General features: G+C 40.6%; 1 protein-coding gene across 11 annotated transcripts in view; it reads right to left on the reverse strand.

Moving 5' to 3' along the window:
- The window catches only part of MTCL1 (microtubule crosslinking factor 1), a 107,320-nt gene that overhangs the window by 15,048 nt on the left and 69,313 nt on the right, over positions 1-22,959 (reverse strand). For 5 of the 11 annotated variants that reach the window (XM_071737172.1, XM_071737170.1, XM_071737175.1 and 2 more), the window contains 5 exons: positions 18,967-19,089; positions 15,291-15,521; positions 13,519-13,695; positions 7,694-7,861; positions 2,769-3,023 (listed from right to left, as the gene is read on the reverse strand). In XM_071737172.1, coding sequence (XP_071593273.1) covers positions 2,769-3,023; positions 7,694-7,861; positions 13,519-13,695; positions 15,291-15,521; positions 18,967-19,089 — 954 coding nt within the window. The remainder of the gene's footprint in view (positions 1-2,768; positions 3,024-7,693; positions 7,862-13,518; positions 13,696-15,290; positions 15,522-18,966; positions 19,090-22,959) is intronic. The other 6 variants (XM_071737176.1, XM_071737173.1, XM_071737171.1 and 3 more) reach the window with 2 other exon arrangements.

Raw genomic sequence — 22,959 nt, forward strand, 5'->3', positions numbered from 1 at the left:
AACAAACATTATATTGCCTAATGTAAATCAAAACAGTTTAGGTACCAAATGGTTAAATTTGTGCTTGGGCTGAAATTGGTGAGCTTTTCACTTGATTCAGATCTACAAAAGTGGGAATGCATCTTCAGTATTTTGCTCATGATACACAAAATCTGAAACAGTTTTATTAAAAGGAGCTAATTTAAGTTATCCTCTAATGTGAGGGGTTGGAAGCTGTTGAGAGATCCTAGAGTCCATTGCATATGGACAAGACTCAAAGCAAGGAGAAACAATAACCAAATGTTTGCTGTATCCATATTTCCAATTGCAGGCCCTTCCACATTTTCAGAGATCCTGTAAGGATAATGATGTGCGAACACTTATGAGAAAACAGCACAGACACTGGATCACTCTGAATCAGAGATGAAAGGAGAATTAAAGTGAGAAATGCTGGCCTAACTTTTAAAGACTGACTAACAATTTTGAGTCAGTGTGTGTTTATAGCTTTAAGCACAACTTTTCTATACAGGTGATTTTGTGGGTTTAAATATTTGCCAGTGTGCTCTATGCACTGTTAGCTTTAGAAGTAGGGTGGAGGGAGATTCTCTAAGGGAAAACAAAGTGACAGTGTACTTAAAAAGGAAAAAAACCCTCAACTTTGAGCTCTGAAAGAAGTAGGTCACCATGTTTTTTATATGCGAGTAGTATTCCCATAACCATCCAGAATAAAGTATTTTATACATTATATACAATGGTGTGAGCTTCCCCCCTTATCATACATGTATTATTCAGGAGCTGTGTGAAAGCAGACAGGCATAAAGCATTAGCATGAAACTTGGCACACATGTTTCTGCTATCTCTTAGACTGTTTTTCAGGCATAGACACTGGTGTAGTCTCCTCATCCTCTACGTATTCCCATACATGGAATACACACAGAAAAACCCTGGAGAGAAGGACTTCAGAGATACACTAATTGTTTCCATATAAAGCAGAACATGACTGCAGTCTGAGAGGATATTCAACTAAAAGCCTGAAAATATTTTGAAGCTTCCTGTCACACAGGGAAATGTTTGATTATAAGCAAAAATGGAGTTCTGAAGTTTTGCAGGCAGGTAGTCAACATTTTAATTGCTATTTTTGATCATCTATTCCCCTGAAATTAGCTTGCTATACTATTTCTTCTTTCCCTTATTTATTAGCTAACTATGTATACAACTCTGTCCTACTAAAAATATATATAGTTGAAGCCTAGAGGTTTCAGAATAGTAACAAAAGAAATCAACTCTGGGACTAGTTAGGAGCTATTTTGTAGGCTCTCCCAAGATGACAAGGAGTGGTTATGTCAGGTTTATATAGAATTAAAGGCAAGGTAACATTGACAGGGATTTCTCTGTTGCTTCCTTCAGTGTGCCCCACTTGCAGGTAATAGAAAAAGCAATCTTTAACCAGCTTAAGTCCCTCTAGCTATCTGAAGATATAATATTAAAAATTATGTATACCCCAAAAATCCTCAGATAAATGGGAGATTAACATTTTCCAGAACATTGTTCATTGATATTTTTAAATTTATAAGCTCAAAAATCACCATTTTTTGTCTGTAAAACCTTCGTATTGGTAACCTCACCCACACTTCTATAGCTGTGATTTTACAAATACCTGTAGAGTCCAAGTTTTTCCTAAGTGCTCCTCTATGGGTTTAAGAGCCATAGCTTTAACAGAGGTTTAGTCCTGAAATCATAATATTTTACAGCTCCTCTTTAGCTTCTTGATGCAGCCCAGGAATGGGAATGTGAGACACAGAAAATGAACCATTTTCAAAAACTGGTCAGGAATTTACACCAGGCTTTCAACAACTTATCCTATAAAGATACTTAGTGCTTCATTCAAGCATAGTGCTCCCTAGAGAGCATTCACAGATCTGGTGCCATTCAATTTCTGATGTCCTAAGGACAGCAAGGATTCAGTTAATTGGGGACCCACAACTTCAGTTGTTTTTCTTACTTTTCTTGGAATGCATGACTCAGAGCTGAACAATGTTCAGTTAAAAATGGCACATTAGCTCTCCCTCACTTTATATTTTTTTAATTTTAGTATGGCTGCCAGCCAAATGATAAATTCATTAGGTATAATTTGTCTCTAATAATAAGAAGTTGAAAGTACCAAGAGAACAAGTATGCAGTTATCATCTGCAATATGATAGCAGAAGTGTACATAAAATTCATGTGACCAAGGTCAGAAGTGTCTACTGAATATTTAGTGTTAATAGTTGTTTATTTGGTATCAGCCAGAGCTCTTCACATTAACCCCCAGGTTCTTGTGCTAGAGAAAAAGAATTCAGCTGAGACTGATTAGCTAAAAAAGCTGCATCTTTGATAGCTCATTCAGGGATGAAGGGACTTTTTTTGGCAAGAGGCTGTATATCAAACCTTGAACAATCCTGCTTATGGGATTGAGTATTTCAGTACAAAGGGATGCACAAAAGCTTTTAAAAAGAATGAATCGATGTGACTATGCCTATCCAGGACAACTGAAATGAAGCAGGAAATGGCCTTTAACCTGGAGTTGATTTCTCATAAGTGATCTTTTATAGGGATTACGAGCATTTTCCTTCTATTCCCCAGTGTACGTAAATTGTTCTGTAGCATGAGAAACACTGATGTAATCAGGGAACCAAAATTATTCCTGTGCTGCTTTTTAATGCAGTTTTTTCACCTTGGCCTGAGTGCAGTAATAGCACGATGCCCTCTGCTTCCAGCCAGACACTGCTCACCCCAACCTGACTCCTCACCTGCTCTATCCGCCTCAGCAGCTCCTTCTTTTGACGCTCCCATTCTTGTCTGTCCCTATCAAACCTGTCCAGGAGCTCCACCTTTTCCCGGTTCCAGTTCTTCTCATTGTTCTGGATTTGCCAGCGGAGGTCCATCACCACACTGTGACTCTGAGCCAGAAGCTTCTTGTGTTCCTCTCTTTCCTTTTTAAAAGCTCCTTTTGCATCAGAAGTGAGGCCGGTTTCTCCTGAAGTGCTCTCACTCTTGCCTTCCATCTGGAAATAAAGTAAAACATTTCTAGGACATTAAACTCTCTGTGGTAAAAAGCACGTGTCTGACAATGCATTTGAGTTAAAGATCTAAGTCCACAAAGGTAATGGCAAAATTATGGCTATGATCGAATATGTTCCACTTGAAAAAAGTTTAAAAATCAAGAAGGTACAAACCACAGTGAATAATTTCACAAGTTCTACAAGCTCATGGTTTTAAGGCATCAGTTATGAACTTTCTGATGGGAGTGTGGGTACCAGTGATGAATGAAACATCAACATAAGCTCCAGCCTCATCATCATCTCTGAGACAGTCACCAAAAAGCCATTGCTCTGCTTTCGTGCTCTCACTCAGTGCACCCAGCACCTAAAGAGAGCACATTCATCTTCTGAAGAGACTTTTCCCAGAACAGCCCCCAGCAATGGTTTTATTGTACAGCTCCTCACACCTTCCAAGAAAAGAGGGTGTTTGTAGCAGCAGATGTCCCAAGATCGCCCTCCTATCTCAGCAGGTTCTGTTGTTTGAACTGATTTCTAGGGCAGTTAGCTGATGCTACCTTCTTTCCCTCACATTCCTTTGCTTCATGCTAAGGGATCAGCTTGATCAGAGCAGAAGAACTGGCACAAGGTAGTAGAATCATAGGAAAATGCAGGTTCAATGGGGTGTCATGAGGTCTCCAGTCAAACCCCAGCAGGGCTGGCTCTGAGATCAGATTGGGTTGTGCAGGATTTTGTTCAGTTGGATCCTGAGAAACCTCCAAGGGCAGGGATTGTACAACCTCTCTGGCCAGCCTGGGCCACTGCTGGACTACTGTCAGAGTGAAAAAAGTGCTCAATGGTTTTATGTAAGTGAGTGAAGAATTCATCTCTGAAGCCTGACCTTTTATGAACAACTCAGAGGATATGTGACTCAGACTGGGATACATCTCCATCCCCTGGCTCTGCAGGTGAACTGGAGTGAAAAGCAGTGAAAACTCATTTCTGTTTCTGAAGTTAAAATTGTTCTCAAAAAAGACCAGGCAGCAGGTCTACAGGGAAACTTGCTCCTTTAGCAAGAGAGAAGGACACCACCTTCACCTTGCCCTATGTGGAAAATAAACTCAAACAATGTCAGCAAAGGAAGAGCAGATTGCATTCAGGAATAAAGCTTAGTAGTCTCTGAACAGCTGAGAAGGCTGAGAAGTCATTGCTTGAGTCATTAAAAATTGTACCTAGCTGCAGAGAACATCCTGTTACTGCCACTTGCATTGACAGGGAAATCTTAAAACACCTGCGTCCTCCACCACGAATTTCCAAAGTTCAGTTGTTTTCAAACAATGAAGCAATCAACTGACCAATCAACAGGAAAAAATCAATTATAAAAAAGAAGCATCAGGCTGTCCTGCACACACCTGTGTGGCTTGATGGCAGACTGGAGGAGCTGTGGGGCAGAAACACAGAACAACACAGGAGAGGCACCTCTGAGCTGTAGATCTGTGGTGGGAGACACCATCCTGGGGCAGCACAGCTCCTCAAGAAGCCACAGAGCTCTGCCTTCTTCCTACCCACTACCCCAGCAGGTTGATTGCCCACATGTTGGTTCAGCAATGTGTAAAAATACCACTGCTAGCTTCCAAACTCACCACTAAATTCAGGTAATGGCCTCTTGCCCCTTGCTGCACCTTTCCTCTGTCCATCTGCATGTCCCTAGCTCCATTTCAGGATGCTGCAGGAGTCAGAGTTCGTGCTGCAGCCACAGTCAGCATTGCTGGCACCCATTCTTTTAGGTTTGTTTGCTTCAGTATTCATATTCTGTGCTGTCTGTCCCAGGTCACTCTTAGAAGTTCCTGCTGGTTCACTAAGCAGCTATGACACTAATCATAAGTTTCAGAAGCGTCACGGAAGAGCCGAGATCAGTCAAAATAATAAGGGACTAACAAAGTAAACCCTGTACAGTTTCCTTACAGCTGAGCCTAACAGAGGGCTATCTAGCACTTATTTGGGATATGTGTATCTTTCAAGTACCTTTGATGTCTCTGCCAAATTCTCATCTTGCAAAAGAAAATTTTGGGGAGGCTGCTAGAGTGCCTGGGGTAAATCCAACCAGGCTGGAGTTCAGACTCAACCTTACAATTCTGCTGGCCCCTGAGGAATAATGCCCCAGCAGATGTAGCTGTGGCTGGCATGCTAAGTTGTGAAGACACCAATACCTGTAATGAATTCTTCAGCTGCTGTGAGTCATGAAAATGCTAAAAACAACCTATAAAGCAATCAAATGTTCAGTTGTAATATAAACGTGTATGTTGTCCTATAAAGCAAATTCCTTCTTCCCTTTTTTTGAATCTCAAAGAAAAATAGCAAAATGTTAAACTCCAACAAGACCCATTTTCTCTCTCCCCTTACACCAGTGAGTTCTTCCCCACCACTGGACAAATTCTCAGCCTTTCAGTCAGCAAACATGACAGATGGTGATGCCTGCAAAGGGCAGGACAGCTGAGAGAGGCAATGGGGAGTAAGAATATGCCCCATAAGAGTGATGCCCCAAGAATGTACAACTGTTGGTAGAGTGCCACGAGAAAGCTGCCAAAATATAGTAAGTCCTGTCCTGTGCTGGACCACTGGCTCATCCCCATCCAGACCAGAACCCTGAATCTCACCCCATTTCAGAAGAACACAGTAACTCTGTAAGTACTAAGATGAGTTCTAAACCAAAGCTAGTATATAGTGACAAACCTTCAGAATAATTTCCTGTTGTTCAGCCATTCAGGACCTAAAACCTTCTCCAGTCAGAGGCTGTGTTGTTTGACTCAGAAGACAGTTCTTGGCAGAACTATGCTCCTGGCAAGGAGAGTCCTTCTGCCTCTGTTTTGACGAAATGGCTCCAGTCATGGAGGAAAGGTCCATTGGTGGCTCCTTAGCATGAAAGTCTAGATGGGACTTTCCTAAACCTGCTGACTACTAAAGGTTGCCAGATGCCTCTCTGTGTGCCTCCCAGGTTGTATTCCTCCCAGGCACTGTGAAGCTGGATCATTGGTCAGGGTGCTAGTATGAGTTCATGTCCTTACATGTGAGTTCTCAAAGCACATGCAGGGTTTGGCTTCTCATACTAACTCCCCCGTTCTTCCAAAATTTTCTTAGTTCCCAGTTCCCAGAATACTGGAATTTTTCACTTGCTCAGCTGGAGGCTGAAAATTACTGGGACTCCTTATTGGTGCAGCACTACCATAATCCCATACTTAGGAGCAATCTCATTATTTCTTATCTTAAAAACAACGCCTAAGGATCCTTCTGCCAGATAAGATGTTCATGCATTTCTGACACCAAGTCTTTCATTCTTAATGACATACGCAGTGCTAAAGCTCCAAAGTAGCAGGCAACAGTACATTGTCACCTCTGATATGCAGTGCTTTTGTATCAAAAGAGTTTTCTTTCCTTTTTTTCTTTTTTTCTATATAGAAAGTTGAAACATCAACATCAACTGGCAAAATGATTGACAGTGACTACTAATTAGGAGCTGACTCTCTTGAGAAAAATACTCTTGTTAACTGACCTACTGCTTCACAAAAAAAAAAAAAAAAGTGGAAAAAACACCAGTGAAGACAACAGTGATGACTAAAAAGGCCTTAACAACCAAATGACATGATGAGAGGTCTTCCTACCAACACTAACTTGACAGACATGCCTATTTAGTTAAAGCTGCTCTTATGCCAGATGTTGGGCACAGAATAGCAAGGGATGGTAACATGGCTATATGTAATGATGCTATTTTACATGTTGTTCAGTAGCTCCTTCCATTTAGATCCTGGTCAGGAAAAGCAGCACTCATGTTTCTGCTCTGTGCGTCAGAGTGAGTCTCCAACATTCAGTAAATCCTCCTAAAAACACCATGTTCCTGGCAATGAATATTTTTACTATATATGCCTTCTGCAGAGCAGCTCTGCATTTACGGATCTTTTTCTCAAGACCTGAATATACTGTCTGCCAACCCTCCCCTTTCAATGGGGAAAATTAGAGCTTTTATGCCATCAGCTTTGGAAATGAATCTTTGTAGGGTTTTTTGTTTTGCTTTCAGGTTGCTTCAGGAACACTACATGTTCTGCAAACAGCCATACATGGCACTGAAGCACCAGGCACCAGATTTTATATATACTTCTAACATGCTTCTACCCCCCCATGATGGGTAGCTAATGTTCTCCCTTCAGTGGGGTACCATCCATCACTAACCAGTAGCTTTGAGCAGCTGGTTTAAGTTACATATTGATCTATCATGTTGGTGTTATTAAATCACTCTTTCGTCTCCTATGCACCAAACACCCCTGTTGTTATGTGCCAAGGCACAGAGGTGAGCTAATTGTGAGCATTCCAACATAAAGACATTTTTCTCTCCTATAAATGCCAATGAATACAGAGTCTTGAGTGTCTTATTACGGCAGCTGACACACCATCAGCCAAATCTTTTGAGAAAAGAGAGCAAGAAGAGGTTCAGTTTGTTTGTCCTCACCTACATTACACAGTACCTACAACATCAGCACTGAGACAATGGGAATCCAAGGGGCAGCTCAAGAGGCAAAGCTTGGCTCAGGCTTCATGGGGGCTCTCAGGCACCGGGGTAAAATGGCTCTCGTAAGTCTCCTGTTTTGCTGAGAACCTCAGACATTCTTTACCAGTGTGGGGTAATTTTACATGGGGGATGTTACCTGTTTGAGCTGACACTTCAGTTCAGTCATCTCCACCTCCCAAGCTGCCTTGTGCAGGGCATACTGCTGCTGCAGCCCCTGGCGCTCACGCTCCTCATCCCGCAGCTCCAGGCGGAAATCATCCAGCAAACCCTTCAGAGCATTCAGGAGCTTCCGATTTTCACTTGCCTGCCCCAACAAAGCAAAAGAAATGCTGTCAGTTTATGGCCTTAGCCTGCAGTTTTATTTTTGAAGTGCCTGCGTGACCACTGCATGAAAGAGAAAGCCTTGGCTAACTTTTGTGTGGGATAAATAAGAATAGCAATGCCTTCTCTGTCTTCAGGCTGCCCAGGGGAGTGGCTGAGTCCCCATCCCTGGAAGTATTTAAAAGATGTGTTGTTGTGACACTTAGGATCATGGTTTAGTGGTGGAATTGGCAGTGTTAGGTTTATGGTTGGACTTGATGATCTTAAGGGTCTTTTCCAACCTAAATAATTCTATGAGTCTGTGATTCTAAGACTGCTTCTTGTTAGCTAGCTCTAGTTGTGAGGATCCCATGAAAGCCAGAAATACTTCAGTCAAACTGCAAAAGACACTAAGCATCTTTCTGGATTGAGGGCATCTGTAGTAACTTATTTTTTAATACTGTAAAGCAAAGCTAGAATATAATTCCTGAGGTTCTTTGGGTAGCTGGGCATCTCACAGATACCGTTATTGCTCATCATTAAACTTCAAATATTTGTAAAGAGCATATAAAGATAAGGGGTTAATTTTCAATGCTTTTGTGTTGTCAGTTAAAATTACTTTGGAAAAAATTTGAGGTTTTGCACTGAGTATCTCTGCTAAAAGCTTTCACATATCTGTACTTTCTCCTCAGTCCCAAGCAGTTGCACACCAGTTAGCTCTGTGACAGTACCCAGTTTGGTACCAAAGGAATGAATGCCAGGTAAGCCCCTTTCCCTTCTGCAGATAGGATTAAATCCCTATCCACATCTTGCTGAGAATGTCATGGTCATGCTGCAAATGTTGTCTGTGCTCCTGTGCTAGCTACGAGCCAAGAATGGAGTTAAACTAAAAGACTAGCCCAGAGCTGACCTCTGATCTTGGCAAGTACTGAAAGACAACATGTATACATATTAAAATCTCTAATTTTTGTTTCCTGGTTTTGGCATTTACTTTCTGCAAATTCCCTGGAGACTTGCATAACCTGTTATTTTTCTGTTAAATACTGATTTTTTTTAAAGGATATGTTCTAGATCAGTAAAATAAACCATATCCCACTGTCTTCTGCAGCCACTGAATTAGACGGCAGAAATGTGTAACATTTATTTACCCAAAATTTTAATCAAATATTCCCAATGAGCCTCTCAAAGACCAGGGAATAGCCAGAGATTGTATCTGAGAAGTTATTCTGAACAGAAAAGACTTTTAAAAAAATCATACTTGATTAGCAAACACAGCATGAGCAGAAAAATGGGAAAGCTTATTCAATAAATTCAGCATTTAATCACCTGGTTCTCATGAATGCATTAGCTTCCTTGGGAAGGTCTAACACAAATTACCTGACTTGATTCTTGAATGACAGTCTAATTATTTTTAATTTTTATTTATTTTCACAATTTTCCTATTATCTAGTGTTTCATGAAGTACTTACATGGGGACTTCTCTATAGACAATTGAAGTAAATGGATGCAAAAATCTAAGTAATTTTCATGTGCTTTCCTCAGTGACAACATCCATTAAATTTTATGCAGACAACTAAGCTGATTTCATATGCTCATTTGATTTTTGGCATCACTGAACCCACTTCACCTACTTTTGCAATTGCTAATCAGACATACCATGGGGCCTTTTTTCCTTACAAAACGAACAAATGTGGTCTACTTTTTCCAAGCCATTTGGTTCATCAGCAAAAATATGCTAGATGCAGGGAACTGACTGCAGGTCCTCATTGACTGACCCACAGTCTGTTTGGGCTAATGCAATGTGATGGTATACAACATGAGGTTTTATAAGAGATGCACCCACTGCAGCAGAATTAATTCCATTAACATGTAATGCCAATTAGCAGTTTCCTACTATACAGCAGAAGTCCCCATCATGCATATAAGATCACCTGCTTTTCAATATGTAATGAGATTTTATGTTTCCACCATGAATTTTCATCCTGATGCCCAATTAAGGCTAAATTCTCCAAACATCTCAAGCCCCATGTGTAGTAATCAGAATAAGTGCTCTTTTGAAGATTTGTCCTTAGTGTCACAATGGTAGCTGCTGAGTATTAAGCTCATCAAAATCTGGCCCCATCTTCTTTGAAAATGCTGACCTCAAATGCCTATGAAGTGCTTCCATTCAAGGGCCATGTTCTGTGTTTTTTGGTCCACTGCATAAATCTGTCTCTGGCCAAGTAGTCTAAAGGCTCCACAAGGAAAATGATGCAGAAGAAAAAGAAAACCAAGTAACACTAAAGCAAGCTTCATTCAAGTGCATGTATTTGAAAGCTTTAGAGCCCTGTAAAATTAGGCTTGCAAAGAAAAGAGGACCTAGAAGTGCCTCATTTCAGGTTTGTAGACTACTGGGATGAGGGCATGTCTTATTTCTAGAGACATTACACCAATGTCGCTCTTATGAGACAAGTACCCCAGGTGCTCCCTGGGCTTGCTGGGATTTTAATTAACTTGCCAATACAAATCTAGTTTTGGTTACATACTTATAATGCTTGCAGAGAAGTCTCTTTTGTATTTTCTCCAGTCTGAAGCTGGAGAGGTGGGTGAAATTATTTTCCTGTGTTGCCAAACTAGATGGTTTTTGGACAACAGATGAGGTGCTCTGAGACAAAATGCTCTGAAATACATTTACATCCAGTCATACTTTAGATTTCTGCTGGTAAATTTGCCAAACAGATTAAGTCCCATAGATACATAACAAATATTGTTATGATTTTCCCCTTCCTCCCAGGGATGCTGTACAGGCAGAAGAAACAGGTCACTACACAAGGAGCTGACTCTTTTAGAGCATGTAGGAATCTGACTGACTAAAAAGTGATCAAAGACAAGAGAATTACAAAAAAAGTTTAAAGTTTTGTTGCATCCATGGCTCAGGATTTATAGGTAATGGGGACAATAGCTCACAACAAATAAACACTCTCTGTAGTAAGCCTCCATTACATTCCAGGACCTTGGAGTCTTTACTAGGCAGAGCAGACTGCAGAGATGGGAGCCTCCAGATCTAGAAATTTGGGATCAGACCAGTTTTTGAAGCTTGGTTCTGCTTTTAATCACAATTAAGAATTAAGCCATGGCCAGATATTACAAGAACTTCAGTAGAAGCCATTTAAAAACACAATGTCATCTTTTTTTTAAACAGTTCCACTTTCCAGGCAGGGTGAGAAAGTCAGCAGCAAAGAGAGCAGACTGAAAATACAGGCCATTAAATATTAACATGAGATGTTAAAAATAAATATGGGTTACTTCAAGTTACCGTAAGCTCTTTATTTTTTCTGACCTAGTTATCTCAGCCACTCCTACACTATTGCAAAAATTCCTTCCTAATGTGAAACAAGTGCTGTGATGTATTTCATCTCAGAGCTTTACAGACAGAACCAGCAACTTAGGGCTCTCCTGGGAAGATGCAAACCTTGGAGACTTCCAGCTTCACCACTCACCCCAAATTCCCTACGTAAGCAGTTCTTACTTGCAGCTGAGAGCTTAAGGAAACTGTAGACGGCCTCAAAACCCAGAATACCTCTAAAACCCAGGGTGTTTTTCAGCACAGCCTGACATGCTCTGGGTGTGCTGACACTGCTAGAACTTGCAAAGCTGGGACTACACAGGTGAAGAGTTTTCTTGCTCTAGTTTTGCTTAGTTAATGTGTTTTGGGATCATATATAAGTTAGACGGAGCTGATGTTTATGGGTTGAAGTCTGCAGTGTGTGTAGAGCAAGGACCTGGGTCTGTGAGGCTGGTGGGCACAGCAAAGGTCCTGCATGCAGGAGGTTTGCAGAGCCAAGGCACCCACCACAGTGAGATGGACAACTCAGGGCAACTCGTACTGATGGATGTGAGGGCACAGCTTGGCTCTGGCAGAGCCTTGAGGGTGCAGGAGATTTGTAGGAAGCTACTCCTCTGTCATGGTCCTACAGAAAACACTTCTGACTCACTGAATCTATGACAGTGTCAGAATTAACCTATGCTAAGGCTTCCTATTCCTGTGCCAGATAATTATCATAATCCTTTCCTGTCATTGACAGATACAAGACCTATAGCACTGGAAAACTTTTTTACATGCCTGTCAATAAACACACTGCTTGTTAGAAGATTCAGTGGCATGAGCAGGCAAAACAAGTCATAGAGCTTAACATGAGAAATATTTATTTCAATATCCCTGGTCATTGCAAGGGATCTATATGGAAAGTTGGTACATGACAGAGCTTGTACTAAACCAGTATGCTGCTCTGTATTTATTTTACTCCTTTTAGATTAAATCAGTCTACAGATGGAATGCACTTAAATCACATCTTTTCCACTTTTCCACCTCCTTCTTCAGCTTCTGCCAAAGAGGAGTTTGTTGAGAGGATGACAGTGGCAGGTCTGTGTGACTGGCAAGGTAGGTCCTCAAAACTGGCAATGCCTCACTTCCAACAGGGTCAGTAACCCTGGAACCTTTCCAAATACTGAACTGACCAAATAAATACTACTTTGGGAACACACTTCACAGAAAATAATAGCTAGAGAATGGAGTTGTCAGCTAGCACTACGAAAAAGGAAAGCAAAAGAGTGTGTAAACTTATTGCAGAGTGTGAAGTAGCATGAAGACCACAGACCTCCACTATTTTTAACTCAAACAGAAATTCCAACTGAAGTTACACCTTTAACTAGAGAGGTCAGCTGTTCATAGTTGTGACAGTCTGGGAAATTCAAGGCAAAGACCTGAAATGCAAAGACTCACACTATCCCCAAATCTTGTAGTGATTCCAGCAAAGTAATGTGGCCATAGACAGTGTTTGTCTGAGAGCTTTCACTGTGGAGAGAGCTCCCAAGTCAAGGGCCCGAAAAGAGATGGGGCATAAGACATAAAGACTCAAGAATTTTTTCACTCAATTTATGTTTTATAAGGAAATCTTGCTCCATTCTGTGTAGGATTGCAAATAATTCCATGTAACAGGATGCTCTCCTCTGAACTATTTCCATTTTAAAAATGCAAGAAGATTCTCCTGAAGAACTGTTGGAAGCCTTAAATCAGTTCCCTTTGAATGTGTGCTACTATTATTATGACTACTGTTATGTTAAATGCACAAAGGAATAAACTAGGATATGTGGCAATGCTCTGACACACATAAGCAGGGCACAGGAGACGTCAGGGAAAAATCAGCATGATTTGCTTTTAGGCATTTAAAAACAAACCCAGTGACAGGAAGGAACTTTTGCATTGTTTCCCCATCATCTCTAAGGGGAACATTAAATACATGCGCTAGTTTCTTAAATTATTTGAAGGAAATAAAATCACTTCTTGCTAAAAGCTTGACAGTAGACTACAATAGATGTGCTCAGCTAAGAGAAGCATGTAAATTCTGCAAACCATCACATACTGATAGATGTTTCTGGGCAAACAGCCACAAGAGGAAATGGGATTTTTCACTGATAGTATCTGCCAACAGGAGAACAGTAATCACGTGGGTCCTGATTAAATAGAAATATAATTGATGAAATCCACTGTAATTGCTGTGTAGCTAGAAGTATTTTTACAAGTATGATTCTAGATGATTTAACACAGCAGCAGAAGAAAATTAACTCCCTTGAAAAATTCAGTTTCTGTTCCTAGAGCATGATAGACAAATGGTGTAGTACCTGCTTCTGCTGCTGCAGTAATTCTGCAGTCTGCAGCTGTGGGCCATGATCCGTGCTCTCTGTGGTGGGACGCTGGGAGAAATCTGTCAGTGCAAACACAACGTCCTCTTCCTCCTCCTCTCGCTCCCTGTGCTCAGACTGAATGCCAAAGTCTTGGAGAGCCTCAGGGTGTTCAATCTAAAATGCAAGAGATGGGACACATCAACACTCTTCTGCGATTTATCTCGGGGGGGGTGGGGAGAGGGAAATCTCTTGGAGGTCTAAGGGAAGGGACTATCTTCACCTGCAGTGGGCTGTACTGACTTCTAATCTGTAGGCTACAGGAAATGATCTTTTGGGTGATATATGAGACATTGCATATGTGAACACAAATGCTATGCAGGCCTGCAAAACAGGAGATCTACGCAGCTGGGAAGATGGATGTGCAGCTGTAATGCTGCATGATGGATATAATCTATCACGCATTAATGAGAAACTATACAAGACACTGGTGTATTGTCTGCTGAAGATGTGGAGAGCAGGTAGTACACAAATCTAGCACTTTATTCCTCTCTAATGCATTATCAAAACACACGACTCCAGTAAGGAATGGGGGTGGATTGATCGTAAATTAATCAGTCAAAAAATCTAAACTGTGAAAAAATGAAAGCTATTTTGATATTAGAAGATGAGCTAGTTTACACTGAAGCAAATTAGTGCTTCTACTGCTTAAGTAAAGTAGAAGCAAATTATTTCCAAATAGCTACTCATTGCTTGTTTCTGAGTCATATTACCACAGCAGATTAGGTCAAGATCTTCACCAACCCTTTATCTAAGAATACAAAACATTAGAATATTCAACTTAAGCGTACTCTTACCAGACTTGAAAGATTACTTTTACTGCCAAACGCAGCACACACTGAAAAACACCAGGCACATAAATATCAGAAATAATGAGAAAAATTACTTGTCTTAGCAACTTAGTGACTAACATGCTTTCATGAAGCTGCAAAAAATAAATGTATTATTCTCAAGAATTTTGGATAAAATGTCAGAATGGGTAAACACATTTTTCAGCTTTATTTTTCTTTAGGTAAGATTTCTGGATGTGTAACACAATGCAATTTAGCAGGACTCTTCTTCACAGTGCATGTTGAATGGCAACTAAACCCCCACTGAGATTTCAGCTTGGGGATTCCAGGTTGTTATATACCTCTGAAATTTCTGATCTTAATTTAGTTGCTATTTGGAAAATCACCATGATTGCCAGTGTTCTGCTGTTAACGGTGATAGACGTGTGTATGGAGAAGAGGAAAAAACAAGAATGATTCACTGTAAATGCCTACAAAGAGTTGTACAATCCTCCTGCCAACACAAAAACAGAGCTTCCCTCTATCTGAATTACTGAAGGAACACATGATGAGAAAAACGACAGCTCTCAACCCATCTAAATAGATTGGACTCCATAAGCTCACTGAAGTATTCTTCTTTCAAAAATTATTCAGGAGTCAAGTATTTGACACTTAATTAAACTTTCATTTACTATGACAGAATATTTCAGGACCAGATGTCTCTGCTACTTAAGGTTTTAGATTTAAAGATGAGTGACCTGTAGCAGATGCAGAGTACGCTTCACTGCAAGCAAACTTAAAAGAAGACTTTGTGTTTAATTCAAATTGCCTTCGTGTAAGTATAAAGTTGCTGATCATATTTACAATCTACACATAGAGATGGGACACCCCGGTACCCCCACTGCTTGCAGTTTCATCAGGTTAATAAATTGCAACAGTTACCTCTAATATGTCCTCCCCTTCCTCCTCCATCCGCTTGCCTTGCCGCCAATGTTTCAGCAGCCACTTCAGTTTGACATACAGGAGAAAGGTTTCCTGCTTGAAATGCCTGAGTTCTTGCTGCAGCAGGCTTTTCTCCTGGCTCCAGGTCTTCTCTTCCAGTTTGTTCTGCAAAGTCAAGCTCTGCACTTCCAAGTCTTTCCTCCGCAGGGTCTGCATATGCTCCTCCTCCAGCTTTAATGGAACGACAGACACCGTGTCAATGGGGTGGTGTCCCAGGGCAGCCTCCAGGACTTGTACTTTGTTGGGTGAGACAAACTGGAATCTCTAATTTTCATCAGTAGTGAGCAGTTATTGAGTTTGACTAAGTTCCTCAGCAGTTGAGGAAATTAAAGGACAGCAGCTGATAAGCTTAGATAACCATATCCAAGCAAACTGCTGAGCACATGGACACTTTACTTTCAAGATGCATGAGACCCCCCCTTGTTGCTGCTTACATGCCTTACACCACTCATGTCTTCCTTTCTCTCCTGGTTGTATCCCTGCCGTTTGTCCCCAGCACAGCCACCACCCCACACTGCTACACATATCACATTTACTAAATGCATTTGCAGTCATTTTGAAAAGTGGGACCACACCTGCCCTTCAGACAACATGAAAAGTTATCCTTGATTCTTGCCTCAGTCACAGACTCATCCTTTCCACTCCTTTCCATCTCCCTCTCCTTCTGGAAGGGTAAGGCTTCCCAAGGAACCAAATCCAGTATCTCAGGTAAAACTACCTGTCCATGACTTCTCAGAGTTCATACTTGGAGGTGTCTGAATGACTCACAAGAAACATTTCTCATTCTGATATGACCAGATCAGGGACACACACAGAACCAAAGAGACAGAACAGGCTGCAACTCAGCATTCACTATGTCTCTGAGTTTCAGTACTAGAGCACTCAAGAAAAGCTCGTTCTTTGGAGCACACATATAATTAATGACATCTGTTTCAACACAAGGCCCCCTGAAAGGTCATTCTTTAAATGTGACTTCTCCCTCAACATGTCAAAACCAAGCCATGGCATGATCTATCCAGCAGCCCATGTGCAAGTTAGTTGCACAGCATCTCATACTCTACATGGATTAGATTGTGTTTTCACTCCAAGCAAGCTGTGGTTCACATTGGCCAAGAAATGGCTGATGGAGAATGAGTACAGAGCCACTGCTTACAGATACCAATTTCTGCTGGTTTCCCTTCTGTAGAACAACATTGCCTCTCCCTTTGCTGACCAGCTCCATAGACAAAAGCTATGAAAGCCACTAATGACCACAATTTAACCCATAAGAGCATACCCTGCAACAAACAACATGCAAGCAGGAATGAAGAACACTTCAGAGTTCCTTCTTCAGGAGCATGGAGCCCCTAGAAATTAATACTACTGAGAAATGTATGCTTGATTTTTACAGCAACATTAAGGTGCTTCTGATACAGGCCACTGGCCCATAGTAGATGGTTTACTAAGGATTTTCCTGCCCTTTAAATTACATGATCTGGCATAATGCAAATTTTCAGCATCTACATGACTATACCTTAAAAAGTTCCTGATTATTTATTAAATTTATTAAAATTATTTACAATAGTTGCTAGCCTAAGTGGGTTTAAAATGCAGTTTAAGAGTAGTCTGGAGCAAGATTAGCTATAATGGCCCCAAAACCATCCATGCAACTCATAATACCATTCAGGGAGATCATAAGTGTACAATCAATCTAGCTAGCACACATCAATCTGAAGTCATTAAACACTGTCAAAAATGAAATAGTAAAAAAGGGGGTTCTTTTGAATCTAATTTTTACAGAAAGAAACTAATAAATTCTGTGGTGATGCAGATTCTTCCACCAAATGAATCTGTGGTTAAATACAGCAAAGATCTGAGTCATTTCCACCAGAAATCCTGGAGGATGATAAAAAATGGAACAGTATCCACAGGATAGGCATAACCTGGAAAAAATGAAGCATCCAGAAGATGCTTTTGTTTTTGTATTTCTGCCAGCTGTCAACATGAATAGCTGGCTTTGATTTTATTGCATTTTTCATCATTTTTACAAGCTCTTATGGTCTAGGTATGCCTGGTCACAAATTCTTGCAGAAAACCCTGGTGGAGGTAGCTTCAAAGAGCATTATGCTTTTTCAGTGAATAGCTATTGCAAAAGGAAAGAACTTCAAGAGGTAGATATGACCTCCAAAAAGCTTTAATGACTCAGGCAACTAGGAAGGAAATCAATTTACCTGTTGCCTTCAAAAGCCTCCATGAGAAAGCTCCTATGGAGCTCAACTGGAAATTAAAGCTACTTAGGAAAAAATGGAGAGATACCACTTGGGAGTAACGAGATTAGCTGGCACAAGGAAAAATACTTTATACTATGTATTATGCTGAATTTAGTCTATGGAGTAAATTTAAAAAGAAAACTTCAGTTAAGAGCCAAACAGCCTGCAAAAATTAGCAACAGATTTTTTTTCACTCTAGGAGTTAGAGATCACAAAATGATTGACTAATATGTTCCAGCTTTCAAAAGAGCAGGGGAGCCCATGTAACAAAATATGATGTATTCACCAGTGATGAATAGGAGGGTTGGAAGCATGAGGTACTGAGAAACACAAAAAAGTCCTGATCTGTGTCTCAGTTACGAGCGTATAAAAACTCCCCCGACTTCAGAGGAGTGTTGGGTTTTTCCTGGGCTAGAAGAGGTCAGAATAAGGCATAGTGCCAAACTGCACTCCCAGAGATCAAACACACTCTTCTCTAGCTCACAGAGAGATGAAGGCTGAAATAATTCTCCATGCAGTATTCCACATTTCTAGCTTGACTTGCCCTGCACAGGGGAGGACAAAACTTCTCTCCATCAAGCAGAGAAGCCTGATTCAAAGTGGTAAGATAGGCTTCAATCTACATTTCCCCAACTTCCAGATTCTTCATGTACTGAGATGGACTCAGACAGGTACAATCATGAGGATGTGTGGCCAGCAGGTCAAGGGAGTTGATTTTCTCTCTCTACTTTGCTCTTCTGAGCAAGACTCCCAGTCTTCCCCCTAGGAGTACTGTGTCCAGTTCTGGGGTCCCCAACATTAGAAGGACATGGAGCTGCTGGAGTGAGACCAGAGAAAGGTCACGAAGATGATCAGAGGGCTGGAGCACATCTCCTATGAAGACAGACTGAGAGAGTTGGGGTTGTTCTGGAGAAGAGAAGACCCCACGGAGACCTTATAGCAGCCTTCCAGTACCTGAAAGGGCCTACAAGAAAGCTGGGAAGGGGCATCATACAAGGGCATGTAGTGATAGGACAAGAAGGAACTGTTCCAAACTGAAAGAAGACAGATTTAAATTATATAATAGGAAGAAATTCTTTAGTGTGAGGGTGGTGAGACACTGGCACAGGTTGCCCAGGGAAGCTGTGGATGCCCGATTTCTGGAAGCGTTCAAGGCCAGGATGGATGGGGCTTTGAGCAACCTGGTCTAGTGGGAGGTGACTCTGCCCATGGCAGGGGGGTTGGAACTGGATGGTCTTCTTTAAAGTCCCTTCCAACACAAAATATCCTATGATTCTATGACACAAGTTCCTTTGGTCCTGACAAACAAGGTCCATGCCACACATTACGGTCACACATCTTTCCCAGCAGGTGGGTTTGGTATTTACCTGCATGATCCTTTCTGTAAACTTTTCTTGCTCCTCTTGGTGAAGTCTCGTCTCCTGCTCAAGCTGAGCCTGAAGCTCCTGTATCGATATATTCTGTACAGGTAAAACATGGGAATCCCTGAGCTGATCATCAGGACAAAGGGATAGTTTTAACAGATAACATGTCTCCATGGTGTAAAAAAAAAAAAAAAGGAAAAAAGAAAGGAACCGCAGGACAGACATCTGCACAACTCACGGTTATCAATAGTTAAAACTAAAGCACAGCGTGCAAATAAATAGCTATGACCTAAATATGTGTGGGAATTTCCTGTGTGACTTCTGAACACTAAAGCTGGGATGTTGATGTTACATACTGGATGTTCTCTTCAGACCTTTGCTCTAGGGTTGAAATTGAGTAGCTGATATATTGCATCATCAATTATATTTTACTGATTAGGTCCTATTTGGAGTATTCCATGCACAAAATTTTAACATTTCTGCAGAAGACACATCTAATGCACATACACTGAACCTAATTATTGATTAATTTTAAACACGATTAGGCAGTTAATGGTATAGCATTTATTAAGCCAGCTAAGCATGACAGGTCTCTTCCTTCAGATACAGAACAGCTTTCTGCACAAGTCAACTTCATTCTATGATTTCCACTCAATATATTTACTCCACAAATATAATGGATATAAGCTGTGTGAGCCTGAGATTTGCCTAAATTCCTTAAGCATCTCCCCTTTCAGGTCCCACACTATTTTAGTCTTAAGACTTTCAATTTTATGTTATTATGGATGTTTGGGCATCCTATGCACTTTACTTCTGAAAGTTACTTAATTCAAAAATAAAGACCCAAGGAGGCAGAGTCACAGATCTCATTATTTATACTATGTTAATTAATCTCGTGGCACTTATATTCCTGTTCAGAATGTTTCTATGTCTATTTCTGATTCTATGTCCTTCATTTTGCATCTCTACCACTGGAGGTAAACCTGATCTGTCCACAAAAAGGTGCTGCTCAGCCAGACATCACTCTTCACATTCGTGACCACAGAAGATAAATATTATGGCACTGAACTCCTATTTCCCAGATTAAAGACACATTTAAAGAAGAGATCACTTAAGGCTTCAGAGCATAATCCCAAATTCTCTGCTGGCTGACATCCAGCATGCTCCAACCTCAGCAGCTGCAAGGATATAACACAGGTCGTGGGACTCTCATTTCCCCCTCAGCATCAGCACCCATCTCCTCCTCCCAAGCACTCTCTAGAGCTAAAGCAGCTGTTTGGGCCACAGCAGCCCTTGCTGGGACACTTTTGGTCATTCAAAAAGAATTTGTCACTGGAACAGACACTCCTCTCCTCAAGGAAAAAAGGAGGTACAGTAGATGGAAGTATCCCATAAACCACTCACAGGACAGTACTCTGCTGAGTACAATGAAAATCACCCTATTTCTGGGCCCTGTCAGCTCCTTCTTTACTTGATTCTTACTTATTGACTTGTGCATGTCTGGTTCTGTACCTGACAAAGAGATACTTTAGGTCCTCTGAAAGGTGTTCAAAGTGACCAAAAGTACATTATCTGCCACATTGATTTCACCTTATGTCTTAATATGTCCTCACACATTTTGTATTCCACAAGGCCAAAATCTGGTTTTACAAATAATTTGGAAAGAACTGCTTGCAATGGGATTTGCCACTTTTTCAGAATAATTGGTAAATCATGAGATGGTTACACACAGGTAACAGATACAAGATAGCAATGGTCTTCTGTCGGCAATAACCACTTAAAAATCTTACATACCTCCAGAAATGGAAAGAGTATGATTCATGTAAAAATGAATACATTGTTAATTTAAAATATATGGGAAGCATAATTGATCTTAATATGACTCTCTTTAAAGTCATACAATTATGCATATAGATAGTTAGAAATATCAGTGGTCTTGGGATTCCTGAAAATGGAAATTGACTGAGAGCAGCAAAAGTTAACAGAAAGGTCAGGTTTGAATTTTTTTTTCCCTATTCACTTCACACTCATGTTTTCCAGTGAACAAGAATTTGCTAAAAGATAATTTCTTCTACTTTAGGCTAGTAGTAATTGGAATCCCATAGTTAGGTATATACTGACAACACCTTCTGTCTGAAAAATTAGGGCAAGAAAATGATACACTTATGGAGTTTTCTGATGAACATGCAGCCCATGCAAAGTTAAGTTTCAGGAAACTTGGGCACTGGAATTAAGTGAAAACTTGGAGTTATTCTGAAGAGATTAAATGTATTGTAAAGGCAGACAGACTACTATAGTACACTAGACAGTGCAAATCTTTTTTACAATTGCTTTGCCTGTTTAAGGAGAACAGATTTTTACAAGCAGTGAAGTAAAGGTACTGAAAGGCAGCTAATGCATGAACACAGAGCTTCAAATCTTTTGCCTTCCAGCACAACCTGAGGACTCTTCACAGTACATAACTGCATATAATGTCATTTCTACCAGAAACATTGGGATTGGTTCTGCTCACATCAAGGAAAATAAGGTTGTTTAAGGGCATACCAGATTGCTGCTAAAAATCTGGATTGTGAACAAAGAAGGTGTAGAAATGTAACATGATATCTGTACATGCAGCTCAGGTACTTGATATGGCACTGATGGATGTCTATTTGTATGTGGATATCAGGACCCTAACATATAACCAACAGGCACAACTGTGGTTTTGTTTTGTTTTGTTTTGCAAAAAATAATGCTGCAAAATGGACACAAAAGTTGAGAACCTGTTAACTTCCATTCTTTGTTTCCTTTGTTGTTATTAATGAATGGGCTACATGGAAAACACCCAAATACGATGGCCACCACACCAGATACTAATGACACAGGAACAGACACAAATTCACTACAACAAGACATACACACTACCATGGGAACTACAAGCTAATGCTACTCCACCACAGCACCACAGAAGCAGCTGCACTTCATCTGCAGCTCAACAACAAGTGACAATTGCCCATGAATCCCCATTATTGCATTTCCAGATCCCCCTTCATCCCCATCCCTACAACAGGCAGTTCTGAATCCTTCTGCTGAGTCCTTTTCTCTCACCTGTTATCACTCCAGAACAAGCTAATCCAAGCCGATGTCTTTACCTCAAGAGGATGTTCAGAGAAAAGTCATCCATGCTTTGGAGGTTTCACCACCACTCCCTAATTGCACGATCCCTTTCTTCCCCTCTCAGAGCATTAAGAGGCTTTCCACCTTATTTTTCATCTTGCACAATTCCACATTTCTCCCAGGACTAGTTTTTACAATATTGCCATTCACCATAGGATACATCAGGGTTTTCCTTGTCTGTTTTCTCCATTTTACCATACCTAAATGCAATCTCAATTTGCCTGCAAAATTAATCAGTTTATATGCAAAAACTGTGAACAGGAAATTTAATGGAATCTTTCTTTTCAGTCTTTTTTTTGGGGGGGGAAAAAAAAAAGAAAAAAGTATGGAGAAAAATACGGCCTGAGGAGGCACAGTAGAAAGATACTCTTCAGAAGTTGAGTGTAATTCTAGAAAGCCAAAAGATGAACATTTCATGCTGCTCACCTAAGGCCATGTTATAACGCTTTGAGATTTGGACTTGACATTTGACCACATAGTCTAAATCCTGCTACTTTTTTACATGTGAGAGCAGACCACTGCATGTATACAATCAACCAGACCAGACAGAAACTTCCAAGTGTCTTTTGTGTTACTTTTTACATGCCATACACACCTAACTGAATTCTCAGAGGCTGTTTCTGAAGATGTACTCTTTTCATCGCTTAAAATTAAATTATATATATTCTACTTGCTAGTGTTCAATAGGCAGTTGTGTGGTTATTTGTCAGTGCTTATATGGAGAGCCTCTGATTTGGGGAAAACACAGAACACTTTGCTCAAAGTCTTTGAAAATCCATCTCATTGTATGGATAGAAAACAAAGTCTCACCAAGTTCGGTTAGGACTTGGATATCCAGAT

Source organism: Heliangelus exortis, chromosome 2, assembly GCF_036169615.1.
Source record: "Heliangelus exortis chromosome 2, bHelExo1.hap1, whole genome shotgun sequence".
Classification (NCBI taxonomy): domain Eukaryota; kingdom Metazoa; phylum Chordata; class Aves; order Apodiformes; family Trochilidae; genus Heliangelus; species Heliangelus exortis.